Source organism: Salminus brasiliensis, chromosome 7 (genome assembly GCF_030463535.1).
Source record: "Salminus brasiliensis chromosome 7, fSalBra1.hap2, whole genome shotgun sequence".
NCBI lineage: Eukaryota > Metazoa > Chordata > Actinopteri > Characiformes > Bryconidae > Salminus > Salminus brasiliensis.
The window spans coordinates 8,105,141-8,127,294 of record NC_132884.1 but is presented as its reverse complement, the minus strand read 5'-3'; the positions used below and the strand labels follow the sequence as shown (position 1 = coordinate 8,127,294).

At 38.9% G+C, this 22,154-nt stretch overlaps 2 protein-coding genes across 3 annotated transcripts in view; one reads left to right on the top strand and one right to left on the bottom strand.

The window, feature by feature from the left end:
- The window catches only part of tmbim1a (transmembrane BAX inhibitor motif containing 1a), an 18,027-nt gene extending 211 nt beyond the window's left edge, over nt 1-17,816 (top strand). Inside the window, exons 1-12 of one of the 2 annotated variants that reach the window (XM_072683688.1) lie at nt 1-61; nt 7,448-7,813; nt 9,064-9,131; nt 10,148-10,212; nt 10,458-10,511; nt 10,621-10,671; nt 10,908-10,947; nt 12,205-12,242; nt 13,075-13,162; nt 13,434-13,529; nt 13,621-13,674; nt 15,078-17,816. The exon at nt 1-61 is cut by the window's left edge and continues 211 nt beyond it. In XM_072683688.1, coding sequence (XP_072539789.1) covers nt 7,465-7,813; nt 9,064-9,131; nt 10,148-10,212; nt 10,458-10,511; nt 10,621-10,671; nt 10,908-10,947; nt 12,205-12,242; nt 13,075-13,162; nt 13,434-13,529; nt 13,621-13,674; nt 15,078-15,227 — 1,053 coding nt within the window. In that variant the 5' untranslated portion in view covers nt 1-61; nt 7,448-7,464 and the 3' untranslated portion in view covers nt 15,228-17,816. Of the gene's footprint in view, nt 62-7,447; nt 7,814-9,057; nt 9,132-10,147; nt 10,213-10,457; nt 10,512-10,620; nt 10,672-10,907; nt 10,948-12,204; nt 12,243-13,074; nt 13,163-13,433; nt 13,530-13,620; nt 13,675-15,077 lie in introns of both variants that reach the window. The other variant, XM_072683687.1, reaches the window with a different exon arrangement.
- Nucleotides 17,582-21,328, bottom strand: LOC140559914 (uncharacterized). The gene is made up of 3 exons (XM_072683689.1): nt 21,252-21,328; nt 18,833-19,103; nt 17,582-18,171 (listed from the first exon to the last, which is right to left on the bottom strand). The coding sequence occupies exons 1-3, from the start codon at nt 21,292-21,294 to the stop codon at nt 18,012-18,014; spliced, it is 474 nt and encodes a 157-aa protein (XP_072539790.1). The 5' UTR covers nt 21,295-21,328; the 3' UTR covers nt 17,582-18,011.
- Nucleotides 21,329-22,154: the final 826 nt, after the last annotated feature.

Below are 22,154 nucleotides of genomic sequence, written 5' to 3'. Positions count from 1 at the left end.
CGGAATAAGAAACTGGACTGCTCACTGAACCAGGCGTTCAGGGATCCGTCTGCTGTGCGTGGTAAGAAGACTTTACAGAGAACGCACTCTGAACAGCTGCTGGGTCAGGGTCGTTCAGAAATTCATGTCTTAGGGTGTCTACCTCCAGACAGGCTGTCGAGGCAGCTTACTGTTTTGTGTTGAGGTCGGGGAGGATGTGGCGTGGTTCGCTGTGTTCGTGTTTGTTGCGAACTAGAAACGGAAGGGAACCTGAACCTGAACCTGAACCTGAACCTGAACATGTTGTTGATGTTAAGTGAGGTTTTACCTCTTACCCCTTCTTGTACATTTGACTGATGTTGAAGTTCGAACAGAAATCATTGGAGATGATGATGATCGTTTAATTTAGAGATTATCACTGAATTTAGTTGGGTTAATCCACTCCAATCTACTCCATTGATAACCTCTGACTGACACTTGTTCTAGCTAAATTTCCGTTCCACCTTAAATAAGGCAGCAGTTCTACTGGACCGCCGGAACAGCGCAGGGTGAAACCGCTGCATCATTTAAGGTGGAACGGAAAATTCCAGAGGGAAAAACTTCGGCTTCCTACTCTTCAGTACTTTCAGTACTGTCCAGTACTCTTCAGTACTGTCCAGTTCTCTCCAGTACTGTCCAGTACTCTTCAATACTTTCAGTACTTTCAGTACTTTCCAGTTCTCTTCAGTACTTTCCAGTTCTCTTCAGTACTGTTCAGTACTGTCCAGTTCTCTTCAGTACTCTTCAGTACTGTCCAGTACTCTTCAGTACTCTTCAGTACTGTCCAGTACTCTTCAGTACTCTTCAGTACTGTCCAGTTCTCTCCAGTACTGTCCAGTACTCTTCAGTACTGTCCAGTTCTCTCCAGTACTGTCCAGTACTCTTCAATACTTTCAGTACTTTCAGTACTTTCCAGTTCTCTTCAGTACTTTCCAGTTCTCTTCAGTACTGTTCAGTACTGTCCAGTTCTCTTCAGTACTCTTCAGTACTGTCCAGTACTCTTCAGTACTCTTCAGTACTGTCCAGTACTCTTCAGTACTCTTCAGTACTGTCCAGTTCTCTTCAGTACTCTTCAGTACTGTCCAGTTCTCTTCTGTACTCTTCAGTACTGTCCAGTTCTCTTCAGTACTCTTCAGTACTGTCCAGTTCTCTTCAGTACTCTTCAGTACTGTCCAGTTCTCTTCTGTACTGTTCAGTACTGTCCAGTACTCTTCAGTACTCTTCAGTACTGTCCAGTACTCTTCAGTACTCTTCAGTACTGTCCAGTTCTCTTCAGTACTCTTCAGTACTGTCCAGTTCTCTTCAGTACTCTTCAGTACTGTCCAGTTCTCTTCAGTACTCTTCAGTACTCTTCTGTACTGTTCAGTAGTGCGCAAGTGTGACTTTAGTATACATAAACAAACAACAATTATTTAGCAGTCGAGTAGATTATTGTAGCTAAGCAGGTTGTACGAGTAATGGAGAGTGTGTGTGTGTGTGTGTGTGTGTGTGTGAGAGAGAGAGAGAGAGAGAGAGAGAGAGAGAAACCTTGTTTCCCCTATTGATATTTTTGTTGTTGCCTAGCAGTGGACATGGTGTGATGTAACAGGGCTGCTGAAATGTTACTCATCTGGTGGCTGAATGAAGCTTTCTCTGTGCTAAAAAGAGACATGACAGACTGCAGCAGAAGTGAATGTGTATATCAGTGTATGGTTTTAGTGACCTTTTTTGGTATGGTTAAGGTTTTATTTTGGAGGCACTTTTGAAATTCAGGGGCATAGTTGAAGCTCAGAGTTACAGTTTTGAGGTACGGTTGAAGTTTTGAGGTACGGTTGAAGTTTAGGCGTACAGCCATGGTTTAGAAGCAGAGTTGAAGTTTACAGGTGTAGTTGAAGCACACACACACAGTTAGAGGCCAGAAGTATGGTGATGTTGTGATACATTGTGATACATTTTGTTATTGTGACTTATCTGATTGCTTATGCTTCTCTGAGTGTATTGTGGATCTTGTCAGCACCTAAATGTCTCTGAGATGTTATGTTTTATTACATAGAGAATCATTAATTCTGCTTAATGCTCCACATTTAAATGAAAATCATTTTGCTAAGGTGTCAGTTAATTCAGGCTCAGCTGAGGCAGTGATGACTTGCAGAGACATTGGCGAAGTTCTAGAGAATAAATTGGGCAGAGTTCTGCACTTTGTGAGCAGAAAGTTGTGCTTATTGAATAGAGTCTAAAGATGTTAACAGGTCACCATCCCCATCCCAAGTGTCAGTCGTACCAGTGATAAACCAGTGATACAGCCGTGATAAACAGGGAAGGAAAAGAACATTCATAAAAGTAACACTCTAAGAAATGTAAAGAACACACTAGATACAAGATAACTGAGTACAGTTACCCTCTTAGAAAAAAATATAAGCAAATAAATATTACATTAACCACAGCAGGTTGATTTTTGTGGAGCTATAGAAAATGGGATCGCCCGCACTGATGCTGTCTGTGTGATATTATGAGCGGCTCAAACACAGAGAAAGCTGGCTACAGAGTTCTTAAGCTCTCTGTCAACGACTTGCCATCAAACCTTCCACTGTGCCCCCTCTGTCACTGTGTGCGCCTATCTGTCCTTGGGTTGCCAGATATTTATAGTGTATCAATATACACTAATAAACACTAATAAAAGTATCAAGAAGCACAGTTGAGGTTTAGTTAATGTTTGCTTCTTTTTGAGGACAGGGAAAGCATATAAAAAGAGCAGCTGCAGAGCTGTGGCCCTCACTCCAGACAACCTCAAGTGGAGAAACTTATGAAAGCACTGAAACATGTTCAGCTGAGCTTGCCTAAGACAGCTGGCAGAGGCCCTGGAGCATTTTTAACTGTGTTTAGCAACATTACTTAAATGCTTTGCAGTGGCTGTAACTGAGATTTATAATCTGGGTCTGAGTTTGTTGATGGTTTTATAGTGCTTTGTTGAGGTGGACTGATCTACATTTAAGACTGCAAGACCACTTGTTTTACTGTACATCCGTTTGCTGCTTTAGTTAATGATACAGAGATACTAGGGAATGCTCATGTACTCATAAACCCTACTCAAGATGAATTCTCAAAATGTGGACAAAGTACAGCACTGTGGCAAGCCATTTCAGCTTAAAATGGCACCAGCGATATAAGCCCTAACTCAATCTTTACTAGGAAGATCTCTGTAATGCAAATATTTCTTAAAACAGTAGAAGCCACAACCATTTTGACCATTACATCAGACTTTAACCGATCTATATATCATTAATACCAACTAGCATGTGTCAGGTTAGTTCTCGGTAGTCCATTTGTCTGAACATAACCATTAAGTCAAGCCATCCCAGTTGAAATAACAGTAGCTGTGCTGGAGGAGCTGGTTTATGTAACACTCTTGACAGCAGGAAGGGCTGAGTATGCACAAAGAAGTCCTTTAGTTAGTGGGTGACACATTACACAAGGAACTTTACACTGTGTCCTATCTGCTAAGCTGCAACACTGAGGGTGTTCAAGTGCTCTGGGAAAGTGTCAGAACTTAGTCAGTTCTTCTGTTCTTAGCTGTGGCTTCTTCCCACAGGTCTTGGTTATTTGATAAAAATAAATACTTGTGGTAACACAGCCCCAGAAGTGGCTGGCAGGTCGTGCAATGGAATGATTGTAAATGCTTAAGTCTAGGTCTAAGCATCAGTAATGACAGATCCACTCAGTATCCACTGCACTTCGTCTAATTAAACCAATTTGATCACCCTGTTTGTAGTAAAACTTTTATATGATTATTTAGGCGTATTGTGTTATTCTGTCAACAGAATTTTTCATGATATGATAAAATATCGCCATATTGACCAGCCCTAATGCAGGTGGATTTATTATTTATATATATATTTTAAATACTTTTTAGTATTATTTAATGAATCCTTTCAGTTTCTGTATTTCATCCAATAAATTACATCCAATACAACTGACTGCTTAACATTTAGGCCTGTTGGCAGAAAGTTTAACAGTCAGTTGAGCTTAATTAAGAATATCCATCACATCCAGCTGGAAACATTGTGTCAGTTGTCAGGAACTACTAACTGTGTGTCCTACTGAGGGAAATGTCTTTGGGCAAAAGGCCTTTTTTTAAATAAATGCTGTATAAATTATGTGTTACATCCGAATCATAACCAAACCCACACATTAAAATTCAAATAGAAAGTGGCAAATGGCAAAATTTAGATAAAGTGCTTTCCAGGAACATAAAGAGGAACCGTTTCAGAGAATGGAGAAAAATGATGGCATAAACAAACATGACCTAAAATTATCTTAAGCCTTGCATGAGCTGAAATAGTTTTACCAGAGGATGTCTGGTAGTGTAATGTGAAAAAGACAAAAAGGCTGATCACACAGGTTACAGTATGGATGTAATTTGGATGTAAATCAAGCTAGCATAGCTCAGATATTCACTTACGAGCAACATTTAAATTAAACACCATAATTAACAATAAGCTAGTCATGCGTCCTCCTTTAACTTTCCGAATCGCATTGCATTGGGAACATTAGTGCTTACCCTTGAACTCATTAGCTATTAGCACAGCATTCTGTTCTGTACATCAGTATCTAGTAATATCTGTTTGAACAGGGTTACGTTACCAAGCAAGCTCCAGCTCTCACTCTGGAATAATTACATAGCAGACTTTGTAAAAACTACAGGCACTGCAGATCCATATTGGATTTGAATCCCACATCAATTATATTTGGGATTAATTTTCGGTACATTCCAGGTAAAAGTAATCCAGCTGGAATATGGCTTAAGGCAAAACAAACAACTAGGCAGAAAGAGAAATTCACAGTCTAAAAACACTAACAGCCAAACTAGATGAGGTGATGAGTGGTGCGGGAGTGAAGGAATTGGACACAAACCTGGTCAAATTAGTCATACATGGAGTTGGGAAATAACTGAAGTTTGTGAGAAGGACCACACCCAAACTCCTCCTCTCCATGATCACGCACCCTATAAAATCACTCCTCTACCCTCACTTTCTCGTGACCCCTTTCATCTCTTTAACTCACACTCAGGCTTTGCTCAGCAAGGGGGTGTCTAGCTTCGAGTGTCCTCAGCTAAAGCCGCCCCGAAATCCAGCCCAGCCCAGGTTTCTTAGAGTTTCCCTTCCATTCCCATAGTCTGTACTTTGCAAACCTTAAACTAGACAGACTATGCATACAGTTGCTGATTTGTTATCACATAGTAAAGCTATTATAATGGAGGCTTGGCTTGGTTCAAAAACATTACTAAAGCATAATATGTTGATGGTTTCAGTTCAGCCAGTAATAATAGTGTCCTTCAGGTGCCTCCTAATGACATATTCCTAAAAACAGTCACTCTGAGTCAGGCCCTGCTGAATAATCTCCACAAAGTGACCTCAGACTGCGCCACCATTTCTGCTCAGGATCGTGTGGAGATAAGCGAGTTGTTACTTCAATCACAGTGTCCTTCTCCAAGAAGATGTGGAGAACATCACACAAACATTCCACAGGCCTCTGAGAGAAAACACACAAGATAAAAATATTCAATTTTCCATGATGTTGGTACTCAAACAAGCAGTTGGCAGTCAGCCAGTTTCTGTGTTCCTGTGGCAAATTTCAGCTGCCTTATACTTTCAGTATAGCTCTTTATTTGATTTTCCTGTTATTTAAATAAGCAACTAATGTAAAGACGTACCACTTTGACCCATTAAAGAGCAAGAGTGTTTCACGTGTTTATTTAGGCCACACAGTTTAAACTTGAACATAAAAAATAAACAGGCTGAGAAAAATCTGCACAAAAATTTGATTATCCAGAAATCTGAATTGAAACTGCCCCTGCAAAAATGAAGGGGAACAACAGGCAGTTTAAAAGGACTAAGACAAAAATAATGGAATAGATTGGATACTAGGTATTGCAATTAGATATCAGCAGAAAATGCTAGATCAGATATTGGTAGTCCTTTGGAGCATTTCTATTGGTGTAGTCATTATAACAGCTGGCAGATGTTTTTTTTTTTTTTTTTTTTTTAAGGGCGTTAACTATATGTATTATGAGGGTATCCACAGCAGGGTTTACTGCAAAATCCTATCCTTGTAAGTAATGTGAGTACAACAGCTACAATAAATCGACTATCCTCTAGAACCTGTATGGGGAGTTTAAGCCTTACGTTAGCACTAAGCTAGTGGTGGTGTACAGTCACTTCCCACACAAGGTTTACTTATACTGCAGACAAAAGAAAAGGTTAAAGATAGCATAAGTGGCATAGACAGACACAGGGGCATATTCTTTACTTTGTCAATTACAGTTTTAAAGTGGATCGTTCTGTAAACACAAACTACATATTAAATATGCCCTAATTTGTTGCAGTTATTGAGTAGTTTTAGTAATCTCATGATGTATTAATAGTACGTGTATCACTGTAATGCTCAGATGTGCCTTTATAGCTCTGTGATTTTGTCTTAGAATGATCTACACTGGTTTTCTGCTTTTGGGGTGGACTCAGGGCGGTGGGGGAGTGACAAACTCTGCTTTGATTGGCTGGATTATGTTGTTGCAATGGCCCAAAAGAGCCACAAAGCACAGCTTTTGGCACAGCCAGATAGGTGTTTCTGTCCTCTCAGTGTCCTTTCCCTGTCGCTTCACAGGAAAAGACGTGGTCACGAGACCTGATTTTGCGTAGCAACCTGTATTCACACAGCCGTGTAGGGGCTTTAGTTGTGGAAAGGCTTTCGCTAATTCAATTCAGCTTTATTGTCATTATGCTAATACAGGCTTGTACAGAACAATGAAATACTGTTAGACTAATTCTCCAGTACAGAATAGGTAAGAACATGATTCAACAGTGCGTGGGCGATAGACAAGACACGAGACAGGGTGCATAGACAGTAAGTACAAAAATATACAAATATGTACATGTGCAAATGATTGACAGGGGTGCTTAAACTCCAGACTAAGTTACTATACTAATGATAAACTGAATAAAGATGTGGAGCAGCAATGTGTTGTGCGTGTAAATGAAGAGCAAAACAGGGAGTTCAGGAGTGTAAGCTGAGGTAGGCCACTCCGGTTTTGTGAGAGAACAGTACACAGCTTATGTACAGAGAAGGAGGTCCAGTTAAAGTGCAGTACAGTCCCACAGCTAGTGGAGCTCAGTGTGGGTATGATGAGTGAACTGGAAGCATCGGAGTAATCAGGAGCAGCCTATGAGTGTGTGTGTGTGTGCTTATGGGCTGGGTGTATGTACCTTTTCGTGTGTAAATAAACTAAGCCAAGATTGTTACAGAACAGTCTTGGGTTTCGTCTCTTGGGGTTAAACTGTCATCATTCAGACAGTCCCACACAATCAGTGTATCTCTTTAAGTGTTAAAGTCATTTGGTGCACTTTGGTTGGAAGGTCAATGTTGGTCTTTTTTTTTATTTTATTTGTACCTCTAGAGAATCACTAAAGCAGCATGTCCAGATCTGACTTCCCTCCGGGCTATGACGAGTCATGGATGCTCCACAACCCTCAGGCTGGTGGTGCGCATCCCTCCGCACCCCCACCAGCCTATGGCTTCTCTCCATACGGCGGGCAACCTCAACCTCAGCCTGCAGGCTACCCTGGAGCTCCCTACTCCCAGCCATCTGCCCCTTTCCCTGGTCAGCCTGGCCCATTCCCTGGTCAGCCTGGCCCATTCCCTGGTCAGCCTGGCCCATTCCCTGGTCAGCCAGGCCCTTACTCCGGTCAGCCAGGGCAGCCAGGCCAAGGATACCCACCACCAATGCCACCCATAATGCCAGTTATGCCCATGCCAGGACAAGGTAAGAAAAGATTTTGAGCTCTGTAGCACCTCAGCTTTTCCTCTTGCGTACATTAGTCCTCGGTTCTTAGGTCAGTGTTCAAATTAAAGCAAATTTTAGACAATGGCTACATTTAGACCTTTGTGCCGACAGGTCCGATTTTCAGCCTTATCTGTTTAGATAACTCTTAGGTGGATCTGATCTGCTCACCAGAGGCTTTTGCCCAAACTTGTAGAGTCCAAACTGTATCATAATTTGTAAAGAGCGAGGACCTTTGGATTTAGTTAGAAAGTTCTTGAAAGTTCTTGAAAGGATATCATGACCTCATGTTTGAAGCTATTTTTTGAAATTGAAATTGTAATTTTGGGATTTTCATTTTCAGTATTTCACATTTTGTTTATTTGAATTTAAGAAATGTTTGACATGATGTGTGTATCACTTTTATAACCCTTGTTTAAAACTGAAACTGAAAGTGTTTAAACATACTAGGCTATATATATATATATATATATATATATATATATATATATATATAGTTATATCTACAGATATGATTTATTATCTGAGTTTTAGCTTCTTAAAATTGGCTTAAAAATAAAATGCTTGACAGTTTCATTAACAGAAGAGTTTGCCACATTGCAAGCCTTGTTCCCAAATCTTTATTACTAGCCTGTTTCTAGTACAGATATTCGTTTTGCCTCAAAAATCAGATGTCGGAGCTGGGAATGACATCACACCTAAGTTGACAGTGTCCCAGTTGTTCCGATATTCCAATAATTTGACACTATTTCATAACATTTCCAAAAAACAGTTAGCTAAAGACTTCAAAGCTTACCACAATTGATTTGACAAACTATAATTAATCAAAATATAATCAAAAGCCCTATTATACAGTATTTTGCACATCCAAGCACCATGGAAACACTTCCAGAGATAGAAATTGTACGACTGATAAAATAAGACACATTGTTGCAAATGCTAATAAATGCAGTAGTACAATATAGTTTATTGTTGTTTGTATTACTGTTGATGTGCAGTGCAGCCATCTTAATTTTTTGAACTACGAGTTGGTTGGGCTATTACAACTTTCCGAGTAGGAAATCCCACTTGTGGGGGGTGTTCCAGTTAAGATTTCCTACTTGGAACTCTGACAGTCCGACATACCAGTTCCAATGGAATGCACTATCATACCTTCTAATAGAGGACTGCACTAATATCAGGCAGGTTTGGAAAAGCTAATTTGAACTGATGGCTTGCTGTTAATGTCGCAGATGATGAAGGGTTCACAACATCACCAGGATGGGAGAGCCTGAGTGTGCGACACACTTTCATTCGCAAAGTAAGTGGATCTCATTCTTTATAATACCTTGAATCTCAAAATGTGTATATATTTATTAATAATCAATGTCTAAGAAATTATGAAGACAGTATAATATGTATGTGTATATATAAAGTCCACAACTTCAGTGCTGGAGCTACACTGCTAATGTAGCTTATAAGTAAAGATGGACGTCTCTAACTATCAATTAGCGTTGTGCAGTCTGCATAGTTATAGCTTCACACACCTCACGCCACGTCAATTTGTGAAGGAAATAGTGGCGAAAAAGAAAATGTACATGGTTTATTATTTACTTCAGATGCTGTCGATCAGCAAAGACACGTTATCTGAAGTCTAACAAACTGCAGACTTTACTGATCTCATCTTCATAAATGCGTTGCCAGAAATGTATATCCAGATCTTCATTTTTTTATATACAGACAAATTGATGAGGTTTAGGATATGTTACGTCTGTAAAAACAAAAACAAATGTACCTCAGCAAAACATATATTATCACTGCAGGCATTGTGATCCAGTTTAAAGAAGGAATATCGCTACAAAGTGGGACGTTATGCAGATAAAATATATCCAATTTTAGCTTCATTGTTTAAAAATGGTCTATCCATACCTTTTTAGATTTTAGCAGCAAGTAAATTAAGGTTAATGGATATGAGATTGGTGATAATCTAAGTCCAGTGTTTGTTAGCAGTGTTAGCATAGCATTTCCCTTTGTAAACTAAAGATGCCCTGTATAGATCTCAAACATGTCTTGGCTGATTGCCTTCATCTGGGGTAAGTGATTAATCCTGTTTATTTGATTTTTCACTAAAATTGTGGCATCAAATACAGGCTTCAAGCGGCTTACAGGTATACAGTTTTTAGCAATGCTATGTATTTTTGGTTAATTTTTATAGACAACTATATGTCACACAGTGTTGAAAAACAAATAAACAAGTAGGTTTGAGCTTATGAGGCAAAGTGCAATAAGGATTAATGTCTGTGACTGAGTGACCTAAAGACATCTTCTTTCTGATAGGTGTACATGATCCTTGCTGCCCAGCTCCTCGTCACCGTCTCCATTGTGGCCGTTTTCACATTTGTGTGAGTCCTTATATTGTTGTGTCTGAGTGTGTGAGAAAGGGAAAGATGTGTAAGAACTTGTACTAGAGTGGGTGAGGTGAACCTACTTTCCTTAATGCTGAAGGATAATGATGGATAATTACTGCTGTTTACCACCAGTGCAAGTCCTACTGTTTTATAACAATTGTGACGCTTTAAAAGCACTACTATGGTGCACTGGCGCTATAGGGTTCTTTTAACTGTTTCTTGTTGTTTTCTGGCCTTAGGCAACCTGTGCGTTCCTTTGTGGTGAGAAATCCAGCAGTCTACTGGGCCTCCTAGTAAGTTCCATGTCATTTTTCTTGGTAGCTTTACCTAATCCTCTCCTCTGTCCTGTACTGTAAATGTGAACAACAGGCCAGTGTTTTATACACCTTTGTGTCTTTGCAGTGCGGTCTACTTTATCACACACATCATGCTGGTTTGCTGTAAGGGGCCCAGGTGAGCAAATAAGTCCTGCTTTTATCAGCCTGATAAAGCTGTTATAGCTTTGCATTACAAAGCTGTATCTGTAATGCAGTCATTTCATGCTAGGGAGCAAACTCCCAGCCTTACAAAAATAGAAAAAAAAAGAGTTTGACAAAAGACAAAAACCAGGACCTGATAAACACCAGTTGCAAACTGCCAGACAGTAACATGTGCTCTTGTGTTTAATGTTTCCCTCTCTCTTGCTTTAGGAGGCGTTTCCCATGGAATCTTATCCTGCTGGCCATTTTTGTGAGTTGGGAAGCGCTGAGTCATTTGGAATGAAGGGAGAGGGTGTGGCCATGCCTGTAATACAAAACACTTGGTAGCAAGGATGTGCTTATTTTAAGGCCTGTGTCCCTGCCTTGTATAAAATGCTTTCACTGCTCTCGAACAAAATCAGAATTCGGAAACTTATACAGAGTTTATTTATTTATTTATTTATTTGTTTGTTTATTTATGGTTTTATGGAAAATTGGACCATAGGAGCGGAGGAAAAATACCATGATATAAAATGTTAAATGTTTTAAATTTATACCACAATTTGTTTTGCCAATATGTAAAATTCAGCAAATGCATTACAATTAATGCGCAGAAATGTGTAAGCATGTTTATTTATTTCACTTAAACCCTCTGATTGAACCCTCTGGAGTCTTGGTAATAATACAGTGAAGAAATAGGGTTCAAACACCCCGCTAGATTGTATGTGACTCGTAGCTGGAGTTACAACGCTAAGATACATCGAGAGACTTGTCTCTGCCTCTCGCCGTGTCCAACTGGTGGATTTGTGTGTCCATCATCTGCCTTGCATTTGCAATGGGTGTATTGTGCATCAGTTTATGTTTTGTGTGACAACTACTATAAAATACTATTTTATTCGGTAAACTCATTTCAAGCACCAAAACAATTTGTTTACATGAGTAAGGGAATATTTTTACAAGAAATATGAAGAATTTCTAAAATCCAACTTTTTTAGGTTTAGGGTCACAGGTTAGAGTCTTTTCACACAGTGCTCTAGGTCAAATAAGGTCTCATTCTAGAGAACTGAGATTATTCAAGATTAACATTTTGATATATATATTGTATGCAAATGCATTTAATGGCAAAGACATTCGGTAAGAAGATATGCAAAAATCAAGAATGTCCTTAGACTCCTTAGAGTGTTAAACATGGGTGTTCAAAACTGTGCTTACAAAAGTTTCTAGGTTGGCAGTAAGGGGGGGTTGTTTTTTTTGGTTAAGTCTACTAAAGTTCAACCAACAGATGTTCAAATGCAAAATATCTTTTTATTTATAAATTTTAGCAGCTTTGTTTTTTTTCTTTGGTAATTAGATTTAGATTTTGGGTTAGATATATTTAGATTATAGTTATATTCAGTTTCCATTTAATATATATTTTGTTAATGTTTTTAATGTTATGGCTAATCCTTTAAGATACTGTGTAAAAGGTCTATAAACCTTGTAACAACACAGTTGTTCATATAATTGACTTCATTTCTTGTTTCCCTAGACTATGGCCATGTCTTATATGGCAGGGACGATATCAAGGTGAGTACCTGCATTAGAGTGACCAGTAAAATGCATGGTGACGTCCACTCAGCCAGCGCTGTTCATGCAAGACGTTGTTCAGCTGGGTGTGTGTGTCAGGAGAAGCTTTCATAATTCATGTGTGCATGTGTGTTGACATAAGCTCCTTGATTCATTGTTTGGTGACGTGTTACTGCAGGCGTTTCAAAGTCTTTTTTCCACACTTGAAACAGTTTCCGTTACACTGTTCCTTTTACTTCTAATACGACCCCTGGTGATTTCTGCTGTGAGTAATGGTCACGCATTCTTTTACCAAATGAGCTCATACACTGCCACAGGCTGAAAATTTGGCAGCAAGCAGTGATGTTTATCTAAGTTGTAACATCATTTTCCGCTAAGGTCAGTTTGCCAACACAGCATGATTGTATACACTATATGTCCAAATGTTTGTGGACACCCCTTCTAATTAATGCATTTAGCTACGCTAAGTTGCACCCATTGCTGACACAGATGTGCGAAGGCTCGCACACACACACCACACACAGCTTGTCTTGTCCCTGTAAAGAAGTATTGCCAATGGAATAGGAGCAGATAAAAATGAACTATTGGCACCATGCCTATTACCAGTACCAGGCATGGAGTACAGGGTTATAAAGTGGAATGATGGTTGTGTTCTCTGGAATGACTGTACTCTCCATCCAATGCTTTTGGGATGAGTTGAGAAGTAAGGGGATGAGGTGGAGTGGCGATCATTCAACATCCTGACTTCAATAATAATAATGCTGTACATGTATGTGTTAAAAAAAAAACATTTATACAACGTATTGTAATTTAGAATTCTTTATCATTTTAGTTACTACGACACGAAGTCCGTGTTCTTGGCTCTGGGGATTACAGTGATCGTCTGCATCGCTGTGACTGTCTTCTGCTTCCAAACCAAGGTAGCTTATAGTAATCCTTTATCAGTCTACATTAGTAATACCCAGTTTTAGAAAATCTGTCTACTATTCTGCAGTTTAGGAAGTTTAGCTAGCAAAGTCAAATCTGCAGCAAAGTAGATTTGGTGACCCCAGGTAAATGATTAAAAAATGAATTGTTCAGATAAATAAAAACAATATTATTTTTAGTATTAATTTAAGCTGATTAAAAAAATGCTTGTTACCAGATAAAATATAAAGTACTAAACATCAATATATCTGGTTCTTCCATCAGGTGGATTTCACCAAATGCGGAGGCCTTTTCTGCGTGCTCGGAATTGTCGTCTTTGTGACCGGCATCATCACTACTATCGTGCTGTCTTTCAAATATGTAAGTGCAGCATTATGTCCCTCACATCCGCAGCTGCTGTTTTCATAGACCTATCTTAGCTGTTTCCTTCCTGTTTTTTTCTTTATCTTAGATCCCATGGCTTCATATGCTGTACGCTGCTATTGGAGCTATTGTGTTCACACTGGTGAGTTTTCTCTTTTGGTTAGAGATGGTGACATAATAACAGCAACAACAAAAAAAACAAAAACATAAGTGATGATTAAAATGACACAGTGGGTATACAGATTTAATTATTTATGTTGTAGGTATCAGCAGCACATTTAGAACACTGAAAAACTGCATGCATTTTAAAGTAGACCCTTTGTAGGTGGGGCTGCCACAATTAAACTCTCTCCTTCTCGATGAGTCAGCAGTGATTAGCTGGCAGTATACATGCGTATACTATTTTAAAATGATCCTCACAGGGGCCCAAATTGGTGCCCAAATGGTCTATTACTAGAGGATCGCTGGATCGAATCCCGGTTATGCTGTTAGCCAAGGCCCCAAGAGAGCACAATTGGCCATGCTCTCTCCAGGGTAGGTAGATGGTGCTCTTCCCCCCCACATTGCTTCACTGTGATGCTGGTCGTCACGGGTGTTTGTAGGCTGGGGCATGCGGGAGCCGGGATGCGGTGCTTCCCTCCAGGCTCGTGGATTGCCCAGTGATGTTGCATTGGCGGCAGTTAAAAAAATCTGTGCGTTTGTTGGTCCGCCCACACTGGTGTCCTATGCATCGCGTGTGATGGGGAGAGTATGTATGGATTGGCGAATTGCCGGCCCCAAATTGCGGCAAAAAATCCCATAATAGTTTTTTTTTTAATAAATTATCCTCACCATTAGAAACATCCGGATTTACATTGATAACAATAAAGCCATAACATTAAAACCACTGATGATGGTGAGGTAAAGAAAGTTGATTATCTTGTTACATTGACACCTGTCAAGGGCTGGGATATATAAGGCAGCAAGTGAACAGTTGGAAGCAGGACAAATGGGCAGGCATAAGAATCTGAGGGACTTTGACAAGGGCCAGACTGTGAAGGCTGGGTCAAAACATCTCAAAACATCAAGTCTTATGGGATGTTCCCTACCAAAACATGGGATGTCCTGGACAAACCATGGAGGCCCCGCATCACAACTTGCATGATCTGCTGCTAACATATTGGTGCCAGATGCCACAGGACATCTTCAGCTGCCTTGTAGAAACCATGCCTCAGGTCCTGCACAGGGGTACCTACACAACATTAGGGCAAATGGTTTATGGCCAAAAAGTTATGGCTGATCAATATGTGTATATACACTTCTAGATGCTTTGAGAATTTTTGGAAAAACTAGCTCTTTAAAAGTCAGCAGTAGTAGGGTTTCTTATTGACTATTCTTAATAATGTGGCAGCACTTTTAGGTACGTGTGTCTACTTTAACTTATTAGAAAAACTTTAGAAAAATGAAATCTTTATATCATACATTGTGAAAATTGTTATATGTTTGCCCTGTCGGCCACCCTTTTGGTGCTCTGCATCTAAGGTCATCACACCTTGTTCTGTTTAGTTTCTGGCATACCACACCCAGCTTCTTATTGGGAACAGAAAGCACTCCATCAGTCCAGAGGAGTACGTCTTCGCTGCTCTCTCCATTTACGTGGACGTCATCCAGATTTTCCTGTTCCTCCTGCAAATTATTGGAGCTTCTCAACGATGAGACATTCCTGGGGCTGGCCCATGTTTGTATTGCAATGCACTCGTATCCATGTACTCTTCAGTAACCACGTACTCACTAACTGGTTAATTCAATGAACAAATTATGGTATATTAGCCAACAAGTTAAGGGTATGTTTAAGGTGACTTTCTTTAACAATTGTGTCTTTAGATGTTTTTGCATCTTCAGTGATGTCTATCCATTTATGTACAAGGTTACTGCACAGCCAAGGTATTGCCTTTACCTAGGAATGAATTGCTTATAATCTTGGATTTATGAATGAGGATTTACCCCAGAAGTCTACTTTTACTGTTTACAGTAATGTTACATATGCAAGTTTCTATATAACATTAATGTCCTCTCCGCTGAATCTTTTTATACACACTATATATGTGATGCTCGTTATCATAGGAGATGAAATTGTAATTGTACTACATTTAATTCTATTACACCGTTCTAGCCCATATCTTGTGACTTTTTTCCTGAGAGAAGCAAATTAAGTGCCTTTTCACCAAAACAATCACAACAGAGTCTGGGACCTGCTTAATAGTATGGTTACCAGATATTGCAGGTTGTTGCACTAAGATAGAGGTCACTGCTCTACTTTTCTGTAAAGTATAGTTTTAGCCCAAACACACATACAATACACCATTGTGCAGTGGTATCCAACCCTTCTGGATCCAACCTTAATCCACCTGACTAATGACTGCCTTCAGAAGTCTGACTTTGGGCTAGAGTTGACACCTTCAGGAAAGTAACTTGGAGGGTTGGAGACCACTGGCTTTGTCTAATGCTATGTTCACGTTGTCCCCTTTTAAGGTTGGAGATTTGCCACCTCACCACATCGTAACTTCCAGTTGTTTGGGTTGTGTTTGTTTTGGGTTGCAGTGGTCATCTACAGCCAGGAAATAAATAAATAAAATAAATAAAAAAAAGAACATTTGAGATATATAATAAAATTTTTTGTTTCTTTTTTTACATGTGATACACAGCTAATTAGATTATTTTTTTGATGTAGTCAAAATTCAAGTACACTTTATTTTCCATCATCATTCCCATAAAAGTAGTGTCTGCAGATCTTCTCAACAGGCAGGTATTTCTCAGGATTCACCATGTACACTTTCTATACCAAAATAACTTAATTATAATAATTTTTGATCATGTTGTGTGCGTGTGTATGTTACAGAAGTCATACACATTATTTATAGGCTGTTAAAGGGATGCAATAGCCAGAGAGCTAGCCAGACTAATGTGCAGCCTCCACACAGCGGGGCATACTTATTAGTGCCCTAAAACGTAAATAGGGAGCCATTTCAGTCACAGCCCAAGTTTAAAAAACTGGTATAAGCGCACAGGGTCAGATTTGCAGACCTGGGTATCAAACTCACAAACTTGTGATCAACAACACCGCCACTGGCCCTCTATTTTTATCCAGTGTGTTAAAAATGATGTACAAAGCATTATATGGATGTCAGTAATATGTTTAAACTTTGTGCTAAACTGTGCCTCTTTAGTGTAATTATACTAACCCTCCAATCTTTATGCAAGAGTTTAAGCACCCCGTTCAAATGAAACATTTTCTATGTGTATACATGGTGAACAAATCCTATACTAAAGAAACATTTTCTTAATTTAGACACAATTGCTATTTATTTGATCAGTTTAACATAACTTTCTTTTCCATGTTAAGCAAATAAACAGCAACTGTGCTTTATAATGTGCAGAAGTGTGTTCTCTGTAAAGGGTATGCACTTTTTTTTTTTTTTTTTCAATTAGAAAATAATAAGCAAATGTCATGTGACCATGAGTGTCCAAACTTTATGACAAGGCTGTATTCATCTTGATACAGAAATGTTCATGTATTCCAGCTGGAAACCTTGTCTTATTTGAACAACATAGATGTGTGAATGAATTGTGTCTCTTACAGTTACAGGTAACCCCACCTGCGGGGTAATGTTCTAACATTTTTCTTTGGTTGAATTTTATTACAAATGGAAGAAAAACCCAAAGCTTTTGCTTTCATTTGTAGAAGAAATGTACAGGTTGCTTGTATAAAATAATATATTCTGCTCAGACTGATTTCAGTTCAGATCCCTCCTGATTTATGATGATTGTAATTACAACAAACTGATACTAGAGAAGTACTCACATTCCTGTAGTTTGTAAATACAGACATTGATGGCCCCCAAACAGTGCGATCCAAAGGTGATTAAATTAATCAAGTGGGCTGGAACTAATCTAAAGCTGGATCAGAGACCGCTGAGCTGGAAGATTTTAATAATTTTCTTTATGTTATCATTTTTAATTATATATTGTTTATGAGACACAAGGGAACCAAAGAAAACCATCTTCAAAAATGAGTATTCCATCACTACAGTGTGTTTATTTTTAATAATACAAAATCAGGTATTGTTTCGAATGTGTTTGAGAATGACCTGTGTTTGCTATTTTTACAAGCTTCTTTTGTTTATCTTTTTAAGGGCACCAGTAATTCTGGACATTTATATATACATGTATAAGAATAGTATATAAGTGCATATAGGCGTTACTTTCCTAAAGGTCATTTGTAAATAAAGATAACCTGTAAAAGTCCATGTTTTGTCTGAGAATGAGTCTGATCATGAGTCTGTTCACAATTAAAGCAACTTTTTTTTTTTAAAGTGGCCCGTTTCACGCGACTAAGGGAAGCCAATACGGCAGTTATGTTGAGCATTTGAGAATGGCAATGTGTGCACCAGAAGCATCATTTGGAAGGACATGATGTCATTTTTAGTCCAATAGTCAAAGTTACTCCATCCCTGCTGCTGCTTTGTAGCGTTCATGTTCGTATTCTCCCTCATTGGCTTTCTTCATCCTTTGCCGGATCTTTAGCTGCTTTAGCCTGTTCTTATCTACCTGCCTCTTAGCCAGAATAAACCCGATCACCCCCATGGGAAGACCGATGATCCTGGAAGAGAATACAACAGTGATGAGCATCAGGGCAGAAAAGGTTTAGGGGAACAAAAAGAAAAACATTCAAATACCGTTTTTGCTTAAATAAGGTGTAAAAGCAATTTGCTACAAAGCCCTCGAAAGCATTTATTAATAAATAAATTTGGAATTTTGGGAAATTACTTAACAAGATCCCTATCCTAAGATTATGATTATAAATGAAAAAAATGATACAAATATTTCCAATTATCTTGGTTTTTCTTGAGAAAATTAAACTGAAATAATACACAAACCAGTAATACACAGAATTTTGTCTTTTCTATTTTATGAAATGAAATGCTGTTGGATTACATCATCTATTTATATAGGCTAATTGGAATGGTTGATCATATTGACTGATAATGATGATGAACATATCACCAGTAATATAATGATAATGACTAATGGCATTAAGGCCATCTGAATTCATGATGTTCCAATAACAGGTCCATTATTATTTATTTATAACAGTATTTTGGGTTCTGTCTTCGATACTTCTGTTTAAAGGGGCAAAAATGTTCAATGAGGCCATTTTTGCTCTTTGCCCCTGGTTGTTTCTGAGACGGACAACAGCTGAAGGACTAACCCCGACCCAGTAAAAAAGTCAAACATTAAACACAATAGCGTATGATTCATACCATGCATATCCTACTGCCATCATTGGGTTTTTGGCCTTCCTCTTGGGAATGTATTCCGGTCCATAGTCTTCCTCCAGGTCTTCCTCTTCTGTCTTTTTTTGTTCACCTGTTTGTGTTGGAGCATCTGCCGCCTTGGCGCCGCTTAGTAAAGGGTAGTGGCTACAGTGAAGAGGCCTGTGTTGTAATACACACTGCTGCGATCTGTGACAAGTTGGGCTCGGCACTAGTGGCGTCCTTAAACAGAGCCTTCTGGTTGATAAGTAGCAAAAACCTGGCAAAGGATTTACAAACATTTGTTAGATCCCATAGCAATAATCAGCTATGGACATGGGCATTGGGGATAAAAAAAGCCCTGTGTCCTAAGCTGGCCCAAGACAGTGGTTGACACACTGTGTATAGCAACAGACTTTAACTGTGCACAAATATAGTAGACCTATATAGTGGGTGGACGTCATTAAGTGGCCAGAGAGCGGAAATGCAGCTACAAGGTAGAGTTTTTTAATAACTTGACTGTCCATTACATCACACTTTAGCTAGTGAGTTGAGACAGGAGCATACCACCAACCCCTTCCTTTTGACGTACAGAAAGTATGTTAAAGAGCCCATACCATAGAAAACTTTGCTTTCCAAATCCCTTTTGTGAAATGATCTAATGCAGGGGTGGGTAATTCTGATCCAGGAGGGCCAGATCCCTGCACAGTTTTGGGCTTTGCTCAAACACAACTGATTCAAGTCACCTGTAAACTGGCAGGTTTAGTAGGTCTGTTAGAGCTAAAGTTAAACTGTGCCAGATTCTGGCCCCCGTTGCCCACCCCTGATCTGATGCAGCATGCAAATCTACTGTTCACTTCCCAGTCACATATATAAAACCAAGTTCAATTCAAAGGAAATCAAGACAATACAGAGTAGTGTTGAACCGATACTGATACTGTATCAGAACAGGTGCCAATACTGGCACTTACACACAGAATTGGTATCTCACACAGAATCTGTATCAGCAACAGAGAGCATCGATACCATGAATCTTACTGACTTATTTTTAACAGAAAGTTTTTGTTTGCATACATTGTTATGAAACCAAATGTTTAAACAACCAGTAAAAGCCAGTCATAAATCGTTTTTTAAAATAATGTAAAAGTTATTTAGTTATATCTATATTCATTATATTTACCTGAATGTGAAATTACTGCATGAACACTTTTTGTTTCTAAACTGGCAATTTGTTCACAGCTCTGAAATGTAAATTTTACTAATTAAAAAGTAGTTTGTTTAAGTTTATGCTAAGTTTAAGCAAGATTATGCCTCCCTACCTGCAGGTGTTTCTGTATTGTTGTAGCACTTGTTTTTCCTGCATAGCCCTGAAACCAGTAAATGCTGTTTTTTTTAGCTTATTTTTTAGCTTAAGTTTATTATATCTTATTTAAGATCAAATATATAAAAAAACTATAAAAAGTGGAACACTACAAATATCTGAATTTATGGCCATCTATCCAGTATTTAAGTCAGAGTTGGAATCAGTATCGGTAGATACTTGAAAATCTGGAAGCGGTATCAGAAAGAATAAAGTAGTATCGGTGCATCCTTACAGAGTAGCCAATCAGAACAGAGGTTACTTGCACATATCTGCCTTAAAGGCACAGTAATAAGTAATTATAATATACATTAATGCTGATATGAATTAATATTAATGCTCCATTTGTGTAACACTGTATTGTGTTCATTATACAAACTCAGCCTACATGAGAGTTTCTAAAGTGAGCAAGACTAAACAGATTTGACCCAGAAATGATCACCATGATCATCTTTAACCACTGAGATGATGGTTTAGGCTCTCAAAATATTAATTTAAAACTGGTAGCATTTTCTGATTGTATCATTTAAGCCATCAAACTATCATGCCTAGGCTGTATACATGGCCTGATATCAGAATATCACACCAACTATTTTATTTGGGACGCTCTATGATAGGAGTATGACTTTGACATGGTAGCAGATGCCTTCTCTACAGCTTCTGGTCTTTACTCAGATTCATGTTATTTATTACACAATGTTTATGATGACCTTATTGACAGATCCAGACCTGCTTAATGAATGAAGCTTCAGTATTGGCCATGGTTGCCTCTACATGAGGTTGCACTGAGTCTCTGAGACTGATCTCGTTTATAATTAATAAATAATATAAAATATAAAATAATAATTTACTCTGAAAGCATGATTTTCTTCTTTATGGTCATTCTGAATTCATCTGAGCTGAACACCCAAAGCCCCTCAGCTGAGGCAGCTGCTTGTTTAGCTGCTTAGTTAACACTGAAAGACAGCAACAACAGAGGTAGACAAGTCGTACACCAGTCCACCGCGAAAAGTACATGTCTGGAGTATTTATTAAAGAGGAAAACGGCTAAAGTCTCCTGTCCTTTACCTTCCACAGCCGACCTGACTAGCCTACTGCAGGGCGCAGCCATCTTCGCTGTTCGTGCGGGCGCGTTGTCTGCGCGCGTCGTCGTCGTCGTCGTCCTCACGTAACACGTGACGTCAGTAGAGGCGTGTTCACCCTAGTCGAGGTGGGCGAGTGTTTTTTTACAGACCACCTTCAATAACACATTGAAACACACTTAGTCATATTACTGATCCTAAAAATATTAAATACTTATTTACGTATTTTATAAATATAATTTAAAAAAAAATTGCCATAAATAAATAAATATAAATTTTCATTGTTCTTTTTTTTTTATTATAATTATTCCTGCTGAAAACGTCCAACTCAAGACCAGCTTTTGCTGGGAGCTGCTTTCACATGGGTCAAGCTGGCCTTTAAGATGGTTGAAAAAGGCTGGTCATTCTGGTGAAAACATACCATATACTGGTTAGTAAAGTGGTTGACTATCTAGGCTCTTGGCCAGCATGAGTCTGATGGACTAGCTGGGCCAGCATAACCAACTTAGGCAAGCTGGTCGTCAAGTTGGTCATTCAGGTCCAGCTGGTCCATCAGCTCGTCCATCAAACTTAAAGAACATGCTATGCTGATCAGGAGCTAACCTAGCTAAGCAGCTTAACCAGCATAGTGTATGTTTTCATCAGGAAGACCAGCTGTTTCAGCCACCTCTTGAGCTGGTCCAAATGGGTCAACCAGCTTCACCTAGTCACCTTCAACTAGTTAAGCAGTATGAGCATCTTAAATTTCAGTATTCATCCCTCAGAACCAGTGCTTGCTTGTAGTTGGTGTGAGCTGGTCTAAGATGATCAAGTTGACTGAAACAGCTGGTCTTCCTGGCGAAAACATACACTATGCTGGTTAGTCTACATCTTACACATGTAGGCTATT

Coding starts and splice junctions, on each gene's coding strand:
- LOC140559914 (XM_072683689.1), bottom strand. CDS start 21,294: ATGGCTGCGCCCTGCAGTAGGCTAGTCAGGTCGGCTGTGGAAG. Junction 19,104..21,251: donor AGTCAGGTCGGCTGTGGAAG/GTAAAGGACAGG, acceptor ATCCTTTGCCAG/GTTTTTGCTACTTATCAACC. Junction 18,172..18,832: donor ATGGCAGTAGGATATGCATG/GTATGAATCATA, acceptor ATTCTCTTCCAG/GATCATCGGTCTTCCCATGG.